We start from the raw sequence: 17,350 nt of genomic DNA, 5'->3' as shown, positions 1-17,350 counted from the left end.
AACTCACCTTTGCCCAACACCTCCCTCCCCCCCCCCCCCCCCCGAGTCTTATTATCCTGGCCACGCTACTGCTCTAACTGTGTTTTGTCGCCGGTTTCAGAGGATTCCAACTCTGTCTTTTTTAACTCAACTGTACTATTTCCTTCTTTCGTTCAAGGAATTTGCACTTTGCAACCCAAGTTTAGAACACTACAGGGAACCGATTTCGAACTTTTCCTTTTGGAGATGGTCTTATGCTTTTCGAATCTTATACTTATACTCACACTTATACTTATAATTATACTCCATCAATAAATTTTGATACCATGTAGATTAGAGTAGAGACTTTTTGAATGCTAAAGGCATCTATATTGATCCCAAGTTTGCATAAACTAAGAAAATAACCGCTTTAATTTGGGTTTCCTGATTTGGGTTTCCCGCTCTGTGTAAAAGAGCAGCCTCGGAGGATAAGCCCAATTTCGAACGGGTGCTCAAGCCCCGAAGTCTCCACAGAGTGGGTACCTATGGGACTGAATATGAAGCAAACTGTATGGTTTTGCCTCTTACGATACTGATAATATCTGTGTTAAAAATTTTAGACGAAATTTTGTCACGACGAGATTCTCAAAAGTTGTCCGAAATATTTTTGACGAAGTTTATCCGCCGAAAATTTATATGACGAAAATTTTTTTTTGTTAATGTACAATATTTGCGAATCTTCATCGCTTCAAGCACTAAAATTGGCAGGAAGTTCGAAATTGGTCATTCAAGCAGCTTTTCATAACTATTAACTAACTTTTGTTTATATGTCTACCTATGGGATATGCACCTATCAAAATTACTTCATTCAGCAAAAATTTAAAAAAATATCAGTCTTAGAAACACACTTTTTGGTGAATGGAAGTTATTTTTGTAAACCAAGGTGCCAAAACTGTAGACTGGAAGAAATACGCCTATAACGTGATTTCCTGGGTATTTCACAGATATCATCAATTTGATAAGTCGAAAACTTAAACCAATACTGAAACCTCTGTTAAAGGGTCATCAAACGCAATCGATTTATACTTTTCTTGGATGAAAATAAACTGTTGTACAAATGAATTCAAGATGTTGGGTGAAACTTGGGGAATGCAAAATTTGTAATGTAGTGGAATAAAAGTTAAGAATTGAAATAATATATGAAGCAAAGTCAAGGGAAAATTGAGCATGCTGGGGGAACCTATTATAAGTTTTACCTATACAAACTTTGATGTGAAAACACAGGGTCTTCTTTTTTGGTTGAAAAAGCTGCTCAAATGACATTTTCCCTTATGGTGGATTGAAAATGCAGTCAATGCTGGCAAGCAACTTGTTAAAAAAACAATTGAATTTCACCCTTAACAAACTAAGAGTCAATACATGCACAAACATGCACACAAAAGCAAAAACAGTGCAAGCTCCCCTTGGATCAGTTCCTGCTTTTGCTGCTTGCTGCTCCCTGAGCGCACCCTTGTGAAATTCTTTCAGTGCTCATTTCTCCCTGAGCGTACCCAAGCAAACTGGGATGGAATCGTAAATTTTACCCAATGACAGTTTCGAAGTAAGTTACTTGCCAGCAAACACCGCATTTCTAACCCATTCACAATAGGAATTATTTACATGAATGCATTCTGTATCATCTGTCCATCTTCTCAACAGTTCTTCATTTGATCTTCTTTGCTTCATCTTCTTGTGAAAATCCTTTTGTGCATCTTCTTCTTCTGCAACGTCTTCTTCCGCCTCTTCTTCTTGTGCATCTTCCCAAGTGAAGTCATTCCTCAGAACAACTGACCTTTAAAATTATAAAAATAACGTTCAAAAAATGTTCAGGAAGTCAACAGCGAAGGAATGAAAGATTTAGCCAAGCGTCAAAGAGAAAAAAAGGTCTACGACATTCTAGAAGCGCAAGGTTTTATCTAAAACTTTTTGCTAATCAAACAAGATTATAACCTATTCTTCAAGATCAAGTAAACATTTTTCAGTAAATGAAGTAGAGAGGCAAAAAAATTACATCTTTTTCGAAAAAAATATAAATAAGTAAATATTGAAAATAGTAAAAACATTTTCACCCACAATGACAAGCAGGCTATTATTAGCAAAAGCTATGAGCTTCACTCACCAATTATATTCTCTGAGAACGACTCAATAACTGAGGAATCGCTGTCTTTCCAGCAGCAAATTAATGGCTGCAGGGACTTAAAAGCACATAGTGAATGGTGATGGACTTCAAGATTCAGAGCATTTACCTATGCCAATCAAACAACGACCTGTAACACATAAAAGTGGCCTTTATTAAACGTAAACTGCTTGTTTAACTGCTAAAAATACAAGAAGAACAAAGGCTGCATCTTAACAAGTTGTTTGAGAGATCAATAAACCCACAAACGGGTATTAAAAGTATCATTGCAATATAGTCAAGAGAAATATCAATGACTTTGGAAAAGAAAAGTTAATTGATTGACTTTTTTTAATAAAAACTAAAAGCAAAAAGAGGCAAAGTATTTGGTTTGTCGCAAGGGTCCAAAAAGTCACAAGAATGTCACAAGATGGCATCTAAGTAAAAGTGTATTTTCATTCTCAAGGACAAGCAGGTTATTTTGTAGCAGAAACTAAGAATATAACTAATTGCCAATTACTTTGTTTAAAAATAAAATATTTAGTATAATTATATAAGATATTTAAGAAAATATGCCATTAAACAGAAAAAATTTCCATTCTCAATGACAAACCGGTTATTCTGTAGCATAAACTTCGACTTTAACTCACCAATTACTTTCTCTCAGTTTAATTCAAGAAATCAGGAAGCAATTTCTTTCCACTAATCAATAAATGGCTGCCAGATGAATCGAATTCAAAGTAAATGAAGATGTTTTATCCGACAGAGTTGATTTCGAACTTCAGAGCATAGTTTTCTGGAACTGAAACGCTTGTAACAAGATTTGATAACCACTGCCTTTATCAAACAAGGTCATGAAGAAATGATTCCACAGCAAATTCACATAATATTCTCAAACTTTATGCAGTGGCAATCTCTTTCATCTAGCGAGCTGAAAAATGAGATGATAGCCTTAAAATAGGTAGATTTCTTTTGTAATTGAAAAAAAATCAAAACAAAGACTAGGATAAATTTTCAAAGCATGTCAGAGAGTATAAGGAGCCTCATTATTGAAAGAAATTTATTAAAGTTATTATTTGAATTTCATTAACAAAAATTGATAGCAAAAACAGGAAAAATATTGATATGTAACAAGGGTCCAAAATATCACAAAATCTCTCCTGTCAGTAAATTCAAAAAAGAGGAAAAAAAATTTAATATATATGTAAAATATGGAATAAAAGAAAAACAATTCTTATTGACAACCAGTTTACTTCTTACCAGAAACTATGAATTTAACCCACCAATTACTTTCTCTCAAAACTACTGCAGAAATCAGAAACAAATTTCTTTCCAGTATTCAATTAATGGCTGACGGGTCAGTCCAGTACATTCTAAATGGAGCTGTTTTATATGACAGAGTTGATTTTGAATTTTAGGCCAAATTCATCTGGAACTGAAGACCACTTGTAATAAGATCTGATAACTGCTGCCTTTTTCAAACCACTGCCTTTTCATACCGCTGCCTTGATTCTTCATCAGCAATGACAGCTACCCAGTGTCTCCATAGGAAAAGGCCGAGACAAAATGCTTGATTCAAGATTGAGGAAATGTCTCCAGCGAATCAAGATAACATTATTTTGTAGTGCCGATGTCCTCTTTTAATGACCTGAAATGAAAAATGGTACATCAATAAACAGACAACTGACAGTTCCAAACAACTGGCTTCCTTTTAAATTAAGTAAATGTTTTTCAATCTTTCAAGAAGCATTGAATGCATTAAACTGAAAACTAGGGTTGAACAATTTATAAAGATTTAGAGGTTAAACAAGGCTATGAGTTTTGACACAAATGTAGGATTTGAGACTAAGTTGCTTTGTATTGCAGAAAACATCTTGAACCTCACAGAAAAAGGGCCCTTTCAACAAAACAAGTATGAAATCTTTAAGAAGCAAACATGTATAAATGCAACATCAATTTTATTTGACTTTCATATTCTATTCAGGGAGGAATGTACCAGGGAAGGTGTGTAGGGAGTGCAACAGCCCCAAATACTTTTGCATCCTTCAGCATACTTTGCTTCCATTTGGTAAAAATCATCTTTTGGTAGTCAGTAGTGATCAAATAGCGCCAAGATTTTACTGTATTTATCTTCTTATCTTTATTATCTTAAAGATCAAATTTTAAGAATGGGTGTTTCCCTCATTTTTCAGTGACCTGAAGGGTGTTGCACTAGAATTTATTAACAACCAACACCCTCCCCCCCTCCAATTCATGCCATATTAAATCCATCCCTAATTTTATTCCATATTTCTAATTAATTTGACTTTCTTGATTTGCACCCATTCTCTTGTTTATCTAGCCAATTTATACCCATTGTGTGTTTTTTCACTTATATAGGCCATATTTAAACATACATAGATAGCACTCCAACCTGGTGTAGGGAGTTAGCCAAAGGATAAACAAGTGTAAATGATGTCAGCGGTATCAACACAGCCTATTAAAAGCAAAGCATACTTGTTTTTCCATTAAAGTATTATTCATGAAGCAAAATCCCCTCAGCACAAACTACAGTTGAAAACTAGGATCCAATATATGAATTAGGGTAAAGACAGCCAGAAAGAGTGAACAATCAAGGGCCTATTTTCTGCTTTTCCAGGGAGTCAGGTTTCATCGATAGTTTAGCAATGGAGATGAGCTTTTAAACTTTTTTGCCCATTTGAACGAGCTATAGTGACTGAAAAGTGACAGTGATGCTTCACAATGCAGAACTAGAGTCCTGGCATTTTTCTTTAAATATTCTACTTTGCTTACAGATTAGTGTGGTCAATGGTATCAAATGTGTTTCCCCCCTTAACCAGTCCTGGTAATATGAAATTTGCGGCCTGCTGGTTAATCGCAGGCCTTGAAAGTTTAGGCGTGTGATGGCATGCGATGATGTTTGATCAATGAAATGGAGACCTTATTTTTGTGAAGACCTGATGTCATCTTTGTATTATAATGTGTGTATCACTGCTTGAAAAATCGTATGAGGTTTTTGTAAAACCAAAAAGGTTTTATGGAACTTTAGAAGAAGTTTCTTGAAAACAAAATAATTTAACAAAAAGGATACAAGTTTTTAAGGCTCTGTTGCCATTACTCCGTTTCTGTATGAGAACAGATTCAAGTGAATCTGTTTTTGAATTTGAGTTTCATTAATACGCTAAAAAACGGTGTCATTTCATACCAAACCAAAGTAATACAAAAACGCTGTTCAAAGTGGAGTTATCCGAAAACAGAATCATTTGAATACGCATCGTTTTATTGGGAACAGCGAAGACAGAGGCATTCAAAAACAGAGTCATTCAATCTACGTTTCAAAAAGAGCTCGAGCTAAGGATATGATAACGGACAAATATGGAGTAATGGAAACATCCACGTTATCGTTTTGACCAAAACAGAGTGGCCCGGGGCAATGTGTTCAAGAAAATAAGAAAAGAACAGAGAGAGAGAACGGAGACATACAATAACGGAGTAATGGAATAATGGAGTAATGGAAACCGGGCCTAATGGAAACGGGAATGCCATCAATATAACCCACACACACAAAAATTAAAAGAAACAAAAGAGAAAAAGAATAGTAATTCAAAACGTGGAACTGCACGTGAGATAGAAAGCACACCTCGGGAGTTCTAGGCGTGTGTGGAGGCGTGCGCGTCAATCGCACGCCTTATATTACCAGGACTGCTTCACCGCATGTTTGCTAAATCCACAATGTCTGGGAAAACAATGGCTTCCAGGTAATAGTTATACCCACGCACTGTCTGGATTTTCTTACTTGCATCATAGAGACCTGCACTTATTGCAAAGTTTCTTATTTGCCAGCTGCAGATCAGGTAGGGGGTGTCTCTTTCCTTACATATTTCATGAGTTCTCTACTGTGCCACATCAATGCCTTATTATTTTTTCTTCAGGGGTGCATGAATTTTCAGGATTGATTAAAAAGGCCCCTGGCATGTGTCTGCCTTATTGTCTGGACCATTAACAAGAACTTGAGCAAGAAGAAAATGGGAGGCAGTGAATACTGGGCAAAAGCTTATTGAAATAGCATTCAACATTGTATCTAGGTTGATGTTGAATAATACCAACTATTCCCAGCAGTGTTGATTGTAAAGGAGTCTACTTGGCCACACTGGAGAAGTGAAATCAAATCAAAACACTTCCTTGCAACTGGAGAAAGAAAGGCATGCTGAAGTCTTCTCATAGTTTCATTCCACACCTGCATATAAATTTTCTGCCTACATTTGGACACTATCCAACATTTATAATCTGATAAACGTTGGAGAAAAGCACTTCAGCCGCACTGGATACTTTTTTTCTTGCATGGACAGTTTCACTTTGAAAATTTGAGACTTGGCACCTGAAATCAGGCACACTTACAACTTTTTATTGTAAATGTTAATCTTATAAATGGGAATTCGCATGCCACTATGCAAAATTGTAGAGATGGGAAACTGGTGTGTTTCCTGTCTGGTACTTCAGTATGCAATGTTTGTACCATCTTAGTTCTTAATAAGTTCTTAATTATAATATGCATACCAAGTGAAGTATGAATATCACTATGCAAGGAAAGAGTTCCCCTCAAAGACCAAATTTACAGTGTAGCCATCTACCATCAAAGTTTTGCAAAAATTACAAAAAGCTCAAATATGACCCAGGTAGATGGGTTAATCTTTCTTGATTGAGCATGTTTTCAAAGAGAAGGTAATAAAATATAAGGCATTGCAGTAACTATTTGAATCAGGGCCGTAAATCTCGGGGGGACGGGACCCCACCAAAAATCTGGAGCAAAACGATTTTTTGGAGAAATTACCATCATTTTCCTTGAAAGAAGGAAATCCCTGGTAGCCGGGTTAGAACCAAACTACGTTTTCTGTGTTATTGCAACAAACCTCAGCCACCAAGGTTATTTTTGAAAGCAGAGTGGTTTTTATAATTTTTGCAAGATAAAAACTTACCATTTTCTACCGTTTTTTACTGTTTTCTACCGTTTTATTTTTGAAAACAGAGTATGAAATAAAAAGAGAGCAATCTGTCATTTTATTTGACCTATTTACTAACTTATTTACGTACATTTCTATTATTTGTCTATTATTTACTTTTATTTAGTAGATCACTTTTTGTATCATTAAAATGTATTCATTTTTGATGTGTAAAATTGGCCTACACAATGTGCGACAATGGCCTAAAATGGCCTGAGAAACGTTGAACTTTCTTTCCTGAGCGATTCTAGTATTTTATTAAATTAAGTCTGGGGGATGCTTTTTTAGCCTTTCTAGAAGGTAAAATTTCAAAAATTTTCTTCCGCCTCGGACCCAACCATGGTGGTTCCTCCTACGACAGTAAACTTGATTCTTAGCTCCCAAGGTTCAATTTCTTGGATCTGTCTTTGAAAAATGTTATCCATCCAATCATACACACAAGTCAATGTACTAAGGAATATCTGTAAATACCTTCTATAACGCAGAAAGTCTTGAGAAATCCAAAAATATTGACTTTTGTTTTTAAAGTAATTTTCCCCTCAACTGTTTCCATAACACATACCAAAAATCCCTTGTGGTGCCATGACCCACTGCATACTTTATATTCATTCGCTCTGCTGACCCCCCCCCCCCCCCCCCCCCCCCAATTCACATGACAGATTTACGGCCCTGATTTGAATTGTTGTAAGTTGTTTAATGTTTTGAGTTTTTTGATAAAGTGGGATTTAAAATAAAAAGGAATGAACTGAACTCAATCAATGTTCTCGCCTCCCTACCCCCCCCCCCCCCTTTTACCGCCGTTTGCTGCTGTCCCTAACCACCCCCCTTTCTACCGCCGTTGGCTGCTGACCTTATTCCATCCACCTACCCCCTACCCTTTCCCACTTCTTTGGTGTATATTCGTTCAAAATATATTTCAGTTTTTATTTCTTTACTACTTGAAATCATATTAGTTTGCAATTAGAGATTTTAAACACCCGCCATATCTGTTTTACTTTACTGGCACCGACCACGTGTCGTGATGTTTATTCTTCAATAAGTAAAAACAGTATTTTCATTCGCATGAAATAACAGATATATCAAAAGTTATTTATGAAGTTTTAAAGACATAAATATTGAAAATTGTTCCTTTTCATACCTTAAATTACGATTAAATTTGAAAACATCTGACGCCATTTTCTTCATGCCAACCCAAGCCATGCCCCTTTCTCGTAATGGTTGCCGGGTAGCCCTCCTCCTCAGTTGACGATTATTAATTTTAAAGCATATCAAGCAAAATTTTGGTACCAAAATGCTAAAGAAAATGTTTTAATATATTTTTTTAAGTTAGCAGGGTTTTAAATTCAGACCTTTCCAAAGCAAACGACGCAATTGAAGTGACATGGTTATTAGGGCGTGATTATAAAACTATTTACCGATATGAAAGCTCATTGGCACTGCCAGGCACCGCGCGCTATAGCCCCCTTCTTTTTTGCAATAATAGGTTAGAATTTTTTAGAAAGCTTACTCTATTGCAGCTTTAAAAAGTTTACTCTAACGAATCCAGTAGCAGCAGTTCTTCTTGCCTTTTTGACTCATTTTTGGTGTCTTATCTTTAAAAAATAATATATGAAAAGAAGCAAGTGTTTTCTAAACGGGATATTTTCCGGGTTTCTAAAGGGCTTGGCCAACCCACTTTTACACTGATGAGCGGTGCCTGGTCACTGCATGACAGTTTTGAGAACAAGTTCCAACTGGTGTTTTGGACCCGGTTCCAGTACTAACAACTGATAACAGTGAAGTTGACGTCAACAGAATCAACACAAAGATGACATCAAAGTTTAGTCAAATAAGAAAATGTTTTCGTGTTGCAGCAGAGATGACAACGATATCATCGTAGATCATTGCATTGAACACTCAAACTGCCAAGAAAAGCTATAATATGCTATACCTATGATGTGAAAATGACTGACAAAATTTTCAACAAGATTCTTTAGGGACTTTGGGGCTCAGCCCTGTTTGAAGCCACAGCAAAAATCTCATTGATAAGAAATTGAAACTTGCCTTACTATTAACGTTTTTAATGGCAGTCAAATATCATTCACGTACTTACTCTATCACACATCAAGATATTCTTAAAATGTTCTATTGGCTTTTGAACATATGGTTTTCCGGACAAATTAAAAATAAAGCCTGTCTCAAAATAACCGAGTCACGTGTGGTTCTTTCGCTGAAAAATCTTAATGGTGGAAATGGATTTCAACTCACCTCTATACCCTCAACTCAAATTTTGTCTCGACCTCATACTAAAATTTGTCTTCATCTTGAGCTTAAGTTTTGCCTTATCCATAGACATTCGCCTTAATCTTTAACTTAAGTTCTGACTAAACCTTAAACTCAAGTTCTGTCTTCACCTTAAGCTTTCTCTTCAAGTATGGTCATACGTTTTTTTGCAAACACTTACCTGAGCCGTAACCTTATAAAAATAATTGATTTTAACAGTAGGGAGTACTTTATCAAACATCAATATTATTAGAAGAAACATAACAATATATTGCTATGAACGAGAACGCAAGGTAACCAAATGCAATGTGTGCACATTCTCAACAAGACCTTTTGAGCGACAGAGCACCGTAAGTCTGTGTTGGGGCAGAAAGTTATATATACATAAATGTTGGTGACTGTATCTTTTTAGCGAATAACAGAATGTTTTTGGACCTTGCCAGAATAGCTAGCATTTGATGCAGTCTGGCTTGAGACATTTGGGGCGGAGGAGAAACAATTACAAGGAGGAGAAATGTGGACCTGGATAGTAAATGCCACCTTCACAGGCGCTTTTTGGGCATCTGTCAGCATAAAGTGGAACATGATGGTACTGAGACATAGAGACAAATATAAACAAGATATACTGTAACTTCAGCAACCAGATTCCTATTGGCAGTGAAAACACAGAGAGTCAGAAAGTAAAACGTTTCGAGATGAATTTTCGTTTCGAAATATATTAAGAGATTGTTGCCGTTGTTACAGCTAGGATATAATCCCTTTCTAACCTTTACTTCACTTGTTTTACTACTCATCTGAACCGCATTTTGCATTTCTTGCTAGGTTCTCCAACTTCACGCTACAATCTGTCTTTAATCAAAATTTAAAATTCAACTAACATAGCATTGCAAGGCATTCTTGTGAATTACAGTACATGATTCATTTTCATAGCCCGTACAAACATTTGAAAAAGTTAAAAGAGCTTAATTTACTCTTAATGAATGAAATGGAATTTAATGAATGGAAACACAATAAAAGTAGCTTGGAGGGTATTTTCGGCTAACATCCTTGGCGAACCTGTTGCAAATTGGTCTTTCGCAGTTTTAAAAATAAGATACACAGTTATAGAGCACATTAAAATATCAAGCATTGAAGTTGATGCTCCATTTGATCCTACAGCAAACTTTGTTTTGACTTTAGGCCAAACAGAGAATACCAACTTGCTTTGAAACGTAAAATGTACACTGTATATGTCAATCTACTCCAGCTGATGAAAAATTTTGGATGTCAAAGCCTTCTTTAAGATGTATGTCAAGGGTATATTCTTCTTTCTGTTATTTCAAAAAGTACTTCTTCGTGTTTCATTTCTAGGTAACTTTTTACTCTTTATCCCCCATGGTTTGTCCATGGCTGAGAATTACCTTCCAGAATTTATGTGAAAGTTCATAGACTTTTTTAATAACCTATGTTAACTACAAAATAAACTCAACAAAACAACTAAACGACACATTATTACCAGGCTATACTTAAAAAGTGGCCTACTTTTTTTTCATAAGAATCAAAGTTTGAAATGATCAATATTGAAATGTCTTTCAAATCAAAGAAGGTTGCTGCTTTTTCAATCTTTCGTTTGATAACATAGTACAATACATAATCTAGATTGCTTTTTGTATACAATTTAACTTTTTTTCTTCCGAAAACAGTAATCGAATTAAGATAATCACAACGTAAACAGGGTTAGGCCTAGAAATAAAATCACTGTCACTGTGATTTAGTTTCAAAACAAGGAAAACCCATCTTGCAAAAATAAGGGCGGTCTGGACAGGGTAAATGGGGGAGGGGGGGTCAAGAGAGCTGTTTTAGTAATAGAATCATATATTATAAAACAGGAAAACATCAATTTCAATTTCATCAAGGACAATTTCAGAATACCTATCCCTTTACACGAGTCTATTCCTGACCATCTGCCTTGGTTATGATGCTTATTATAGAAACAAAGATAACAATCGATGACGCAGTTTTAAGACTGCATTTAAAACATAATCGAATTGATATTATAAATCGGTATCTGATACTGTTAAATTAGTTTCTTTCCATATCCTGTAATTGTTTTCTTTCTTCATCCTGTTGCCATTAACAAACTGGCTTCTACAAAACCACCCACTTTTTCAATACCAAAAGGGAATCTTCTTCACGATATCAAGCTTTTTCCTACACTGCCATCAGCCTTTTTCTTAAGATGCAAAGTGCACAGGCTTAAAGGTCACGCATGATGACAAAGTGATTGGCAAGTCAAATGAATGTTACGCCTGGCCTCTGAGAACGTGAACTGGAGCCCCTTCTCCTCGGCTCCAACTGCAATGACAGCTGGTAGAGTTCTTCATCGGTTGTAGCAGAATCACTGCCAACTAGGTACGCAATTACCTGAAATAACACAGAATTTCAAGCTACTGAGGTAAGGCTACAAGGAACCAACGCTCAATATGACTGGGTGTCTATGGGAGAGTTTTGGTGTTTCTTGAGCTCTGTATAACAAACCCGGTGACCTTTTTTCTTCACGGGGGGGGGGGGGGGGGGGGGGGGGTAACACATAACAGGAACAGCACATTTATCTTGAACTGGTGGATGGATTGTCCTTCCAAAAAGGGAACTTATAACTTACCTGGTATAGAGAATTTAAGCTTGCAAGGACGTAGGGAAACGAAAAAACTCCTGTGTCATTCGATTTTCGAGAGGCGACTCCCCGGTCTGAAAATGTCTCACCGAGGACGGTTTTCATCGAGCTTGTTAGAAAAGGTTGATTTAGCAAAAATGCTGACGTCGTTCAGATGAATATCTAACTATATAAAATAACTCATTTTGTACCAATTTAGATCTACCCCAGAGTGGAGAAGAAATATTGATCGTAGAAAATTTTTGCTTTGCAAAAGTTAAAACAATTCTGCAAGAATTGGCTCAATATAAAAGTTTTCTGGCAGAAAAACCAGGAAGAGGCCCCAAGCAGCCCAAAGTAGCCCGAAGGAGCCCGAAGAAGCCCGAAGCAGCCCGAAGAAGCATACCTTTTCATCAGGTTTTATTTTGTATGGTGTCTGTTGATAACTTCTTATCTCTTGTATGACATTTGCAATCTAAGTAAACAAAAAACGAATTCAATTTTCTCTCTCCGGGTCACAACATTACGCTATAGATAAAGCAAAACTTGAACAACTGACAGCTAAAAACAAAAATAGCAACTTAACATTCCGTTCAATGAATTGGTCAGACATGTCTGCATCAAACTGCATGTCGGTCTTTGTGAAGAAATCAAGAAATTTGACCTGTAGATGCTTGGAAGTGTGAATAATTCAACGAGGATCGTTAATCGCAAAATTCTTTTGTAGTCATGAAACAAAATAACAAATATTTTCACCTTAATAAATCTAGTAAAATTATTATTAGTTTCTTGCTACTATGAATATTATTTCCTTTTCTTTAAACAGTTTTACCAAAACAAGGCGGCACATTTTTCATATACCACGAGACCGCGTTTTAGATACCTAAAAATTAATTAATTCACTAAATTTCATGATTTCTTCACAAAGTTTGAAAACTACACCGGACTTAATAATCTAACTGTCAGAAGACTATAAAGCCTCCGCCTGGCATAGTTTTGAGAGAAAAATGCTTAAAGTATTGCTAGAATTATAGACATGTATCATGTTCGCTTTTAACACGTGAATTTTTCCGTTAGACATAAGGCGCTGTATAGGTATTTACTTTTAGAAAAAGGTGTTAGGTGTTAAACTCTGGAATGATATTCCAATTCACATTAAAATTTCGGCTCCCTTAAATACTTTCAAATCAAAACTGAAAGAATGGTTATATTCTATGTCAATATTGAAGAAATTTCTAAGAGTTTCTAAAAATTTATCTTATTTCTCGTTTCTTCTGATGAAAACTGTTCATTGGAGGCTTTCTGGTTTTTGTATTGTATCTGCATCAAAATCTATTTAGGTATATTTGTCAATGAAATTGAACTGAACTTTGCACTTAGGATTATAGTTAATATAGATATTAATATGGATAATATATAATATAGATAACATAGTTAATATTAATAAAGATAATGCTCGTGAAATGCATAACACCCACCATTCTCATCTTCGAGAAATTTATCAATCCAGCATCATTGAAATTTGGTGTTCCTTCTTCGATGAATGCGAGATCAGTGAGGTAATAGCCAAGATAGGGGACACACGGCGGGTCACAACTACAAAAAAACATTTTATCAAATCATGGCACGGATAGTTTATGTGAATATTTCTGTTACTCATAATAAAATTAATATTCATCCAAAAGCCAGGCTAGTAAAAAACATGATTTAGCTTCTTGGTTAAATTAGAAAATCTCAATTTTTAATTTTTGATTTAATATAAGCGAAGTAATTTAAAATAGTGATTCAATGGTTCTCCTATTGATATTAAAGTAGTTAATGATTGGTAAAGTCGATCTTTTCGCAGTTGTTTTTTTCATAGCAAGCCTTCCGCAGACTCGTTCAACAAATATATGTCATGTGCTTCAATGACGCATAGGCTAAGTTAGACTTGAAAATATTAAGGTTCTGTAAGTCGTCTTTAAAGGTGCTCGGCACAAATCGATTAAACCAAGATAAGAGCGTAAATATCGACAATCATGCAAGGAAATATCATAAACTGTAGCGTAGGCCAGGCAAAAAAAACGTCATTTTGCAGCCCACCAAAGGAGTTTGATAATTTACCTTCGCAAAGCCTCTCTCATATTCCTAAAGCGGCCTTCAGCAGAAACGATGCTTTGAAGTTTCTCCAGTAAGATTCGTGTCTGATGAAAAAAAATTATGCATATTATTGAGAAATAACTGATGTCCATAAAACCTTTGCAGCTTTATCGTCACGTTTAGACAATTCTGGAGCAGAAATGTGAGCCTTGCTATCTACAGAACGCATCGTAGCACAAGATACAGGCATTTCACTTCAAAAATCAAATGGCGGCAAATTCTTTCTTTATTAAACTCAAGAAATGAGCAATGAAGTTGCTTTTTAATTCAGATAACAACAAACCTGTTTAGAAACTTTTTCCCAAGTTTTCTTCAGCCGGTAGACCGCTGAACTTGTAAACGAGGTTATCACAGCCAAGAGGCCATTGAAATTATGCATGCATCTGCATACATCGGCAACAACAGCCCATTTCTCGATGGCACCTGCCCGAAGAGAGGCTGATTGTTTTGAAAGTATGTCCGAAGCTATCAACCGACTCGTCTGCGAAATAAAAAAGGAAATATTAGCTAGGTTATAACTATACGGAACTGAAAGCTAGAAAATATGATACAGTTCAACTGAGTTCAGTTTCGTTAAGTCATACCGTAGATACACTGGACTTTCACTAAGTCGTACTGATTTTCCATTCTCGCTCTTACTGATTTTCCAGTCGCACTGAACTTCCTTATTCAAGTTAAAGAACTTATCCTGGATAAGTAGGACAATCACTGAGTCGGATTATTTCCTTACACACCTTGGGATCCGACCTGAGGGGAATCAACTGTAAATCTAATCTCAATGTCGTTGTCATGTCTTGTTACATAAAAGATCAGTTGCGACCAGAGTCAGAAAAACATTACGGTCACACGGCCACTGACCAGAGGAAGGTCAACGAAAAACAATAGAAGCTCCTATGACACACCCAAGACACGCCCGCTTTCTATTGTTTGTGAGAAAGGTTTGCCTTCTGGGATGTTTTTGTCTAGAGGAAGGTTAATAACTTTTCTGGACTCTGGTTGCGACGTAAGTGGAGATTTGTTAAGGCCTTAGCTATGCAGCTACTATTTTATTCTGGATCTACTACTCGGTAAACTACTGTTGATAACTTATTTACCAAAAAATAGCCGGGGGCTGCTGGTGAGATTCATGATTAATTCACAGAACAATTGATTTTATTCATTATCGAAGGGGATAAGGATGACGTAGCTATTGACACAACCAGTTTAAAAGAGGAAATGAAATGCTGGTTAAATATAAGCGTAATAAGTCTGTAAAACAAGCTGTCTTAACAGTAATATTCATTAACGTCGATTGAATGAACATATCATTCAATTATACTTATATAAAATATACAGTGATTTTTATCAATGTCGATTGAATGAACATATCATTCATATAGTATACTAATGTTTAGATTGCTGATGCAATGTTTGAATTCTATAAAATTCAAATTTAAACATTTAATTACCGTTTATACACTATTGAAAGCTCATAATTGTAAATCATTATCAGGTAATTTGTGAATCAATTTCATTTTGCGTTGCAGATTAACAGGAACAATCAAAATATATTTACGTATCAAGATTCGTATTTCAATTGGTTGGTTTGTGGGTTTCTTGATAAATCTTGTAAGCAAATTTAGTTGGTTCAAGACTGCAAAAAGTGTTTAATCGAGGCATTTTAGTTTACTGACAGCTTTCAATGTGTTTTATTAAATTAACAATATCAACAAAAAACTTGTTTTCGTGTTCTATAAGTAGCGAATATTATGCTTTTAAGGAAACTTTCTTCTAGGTTTTTATAGTTTATTAAATTCATATTTTTAATTTTACCATGTTGAAGTTGTTGATAACTCGCAGAATATTAGGTGCCGCAACATCTTTGTCGTCTTTCATCCACGCGGTATCAAGAAATTCCCTAAAAACGAAGTCTTCGATTACATGCAATGAAACATAGGCCCTGATGCGGAAGCTACTGGTTCGTGTTGGGAATAAACATTGCTTTTTTTGAAACAGCTGCTATGCCTTTTCTAAAACTGCTGCAACTCGTTTACCCGGTTGACAGTTTCAATAAATCCTAGAAAACGATGAATAATGGAACAGCTTTTAAGCTTTTAAAAGGTCTTAATGAACAATTACTCTACTTATTGAAAAATTTAGTAACCTTATCTTATGAGGAACACAATTACTTTGCTGATGTCAACTTTTAAGGGGACTGAGTGTAAATATATGTTTACAATGTGTTATTGTTGGTCTTTTCTTTATAATATTAACTTTCTGGGATTTTTATGTGTGAAAATATTTGAAGTCATAATCCACAATCTCGGACAGAGTTGTTGTTACAAGCCCTAAAAACGTGACTGGTAGCATGCATGTATTGTCCAACATATACCCCCTTCTTTCCATGAAAAGTTGGAGTATTGTAGTAGCTGAGATCAACATTGTATCAACATTGAATCAGGGGGGTGAGATTTTTTAAGATTGTCTGTCCGGAATTGAAAGTACCTATTTGAGCAGATACTTGAGAAAACATTTCAGGTAATATATGAAGATCAACACAATATTCAATCAAATACAGCGACATATATTACAATATCTAAAGTTGAAATAAATTGTTCAACAAATTTAACCACATACAGCAAATCAATACAAAAATTAAAGCCATGCTTGACATCAAAACCCTTGTTGCTTCTTCTACATCTATTCTGTCCTCTTGCATTCAAGACCATCAAATAAAAAAAATTCTTACTATCTTATCAAAGTAAGCACTTATAAATACCTCGCTGGAATGATGGACAATAGAGTGTGGTGGATATAGGTTAATTGTTCTGCGAGTTGAAGAGTTGAGAACTTTTCAGCAATCGGAGACCCGGATTTTGTCCTTTCAGAAACCTAAAAGAGAATAAAATCGTAACTGATGAAGAAAAATATAATAGTGTATTACCATTATATGTATTTAATAGTATAATATCTTACTATCATTCTCCAAAGTTTTGATTTTTGCTTGACTAACCAAGCTTATATACATCATGACCTTAAAGTGGCCTAAAATAAAGCTATACGCTACCGACTTAGAGCCTAAAAAGATCTTTCACATTTCAAGTAAAACGGGTTTGATTCGAGTCAACTTATGAAATGCATTCATCTGACAGATCATTAATTTTAGAAATATAAAGCCTAGATATTTTGCTTATTTTTCAAGTTAATTTTTTCAACATTTCCTTT

General features: G+C 35.4%; 1 protein-coding gene across 4 annotated transcripts in view; it reads right to left on the bottom strand.

The window, feature by feature from the left end:
* Positions 1 to 1,037: 1,037 nt before the first annotated feature.
* Positions 1,038 to 17,350, bottom strand: part of LOC135687113 (ras-specific guanine nucleotide-releasing factor 1) — a 43,284-nt gene continuing 26,971 nt past the window's right edge. For 2 of the 4 annotated variants that reach the window (XM_065203580.2, XM_065203579.2), the window contains exons 20-30: positions 16,905 to 17,017; positions 15,959 to 16,043; positions 14,430 to 14,627; positions 14,111 to 14,190; positions 13,486 to 13,603; positions 12,414 to 12,482; positions 8,252 to 11,778; positions 3,397 to 3,761; positions 2,764 to 3,044; positions 2,117 to 2,264; positions 1,038 to 1,789 (exon numbers count right to left, since the gene is read on the bottom strand). In XM_065203580.2, coding sequence (XP_065059652.1) covers positions 11,647 to 11,778; positions 12,414 to 12,482; positions 13,486 to 13,603; positions 14,111 to 14,190; positions 14,430 to 14,627; positions 15,959 to 16,043; positions 16,905 to 17,017 — 795 coding nt within the window. In that variant the 3' untranslated portion in view covers positions 1,038 to 1,789; positions 2,117 to 2,264; positions 2,764 to 3,044; positions 3,397 to 3,761; positions 8,252 to 11,646. Of the gene's footprint in view, positions 1,790 to 2,116; positions 2,265 to 2,763; positions 3,045 to 3,373; positions 3,762 to 8,251; positions 11,779 to 12,413; positions 12,483 to 13,485; positions 13,604 to 14,110; positions 14,191 to 14,429; positions 14,628 to 15,958; positions 16,044 to 16,904; positions 17,018 to 17,350 lie in introns of those variants that run through there. The other 2 variants (XM_089114316.1, XM_065203582.2) reach the window with 2 other exon arrangements.

Source organism: Rhopilema esculentum, chromosome 20 (genome assembly GCF_057945365.1).
Source record: "Rhopilema esculentum isolate cy_ngs chromosome 20, ASM5794536v1, whole genome shotgun sequence".
Classification (NCBI taxonomy): Eukaryota; Metazoa; Cnidaria; class Scyphozoa; order Rhizostomeae; family Rhizostomatidae; genus Rhopilema; species Rhopilema esculentum.
This window is presented reverse-complemented; position numbering and strand designations above follow the sequence as displayed.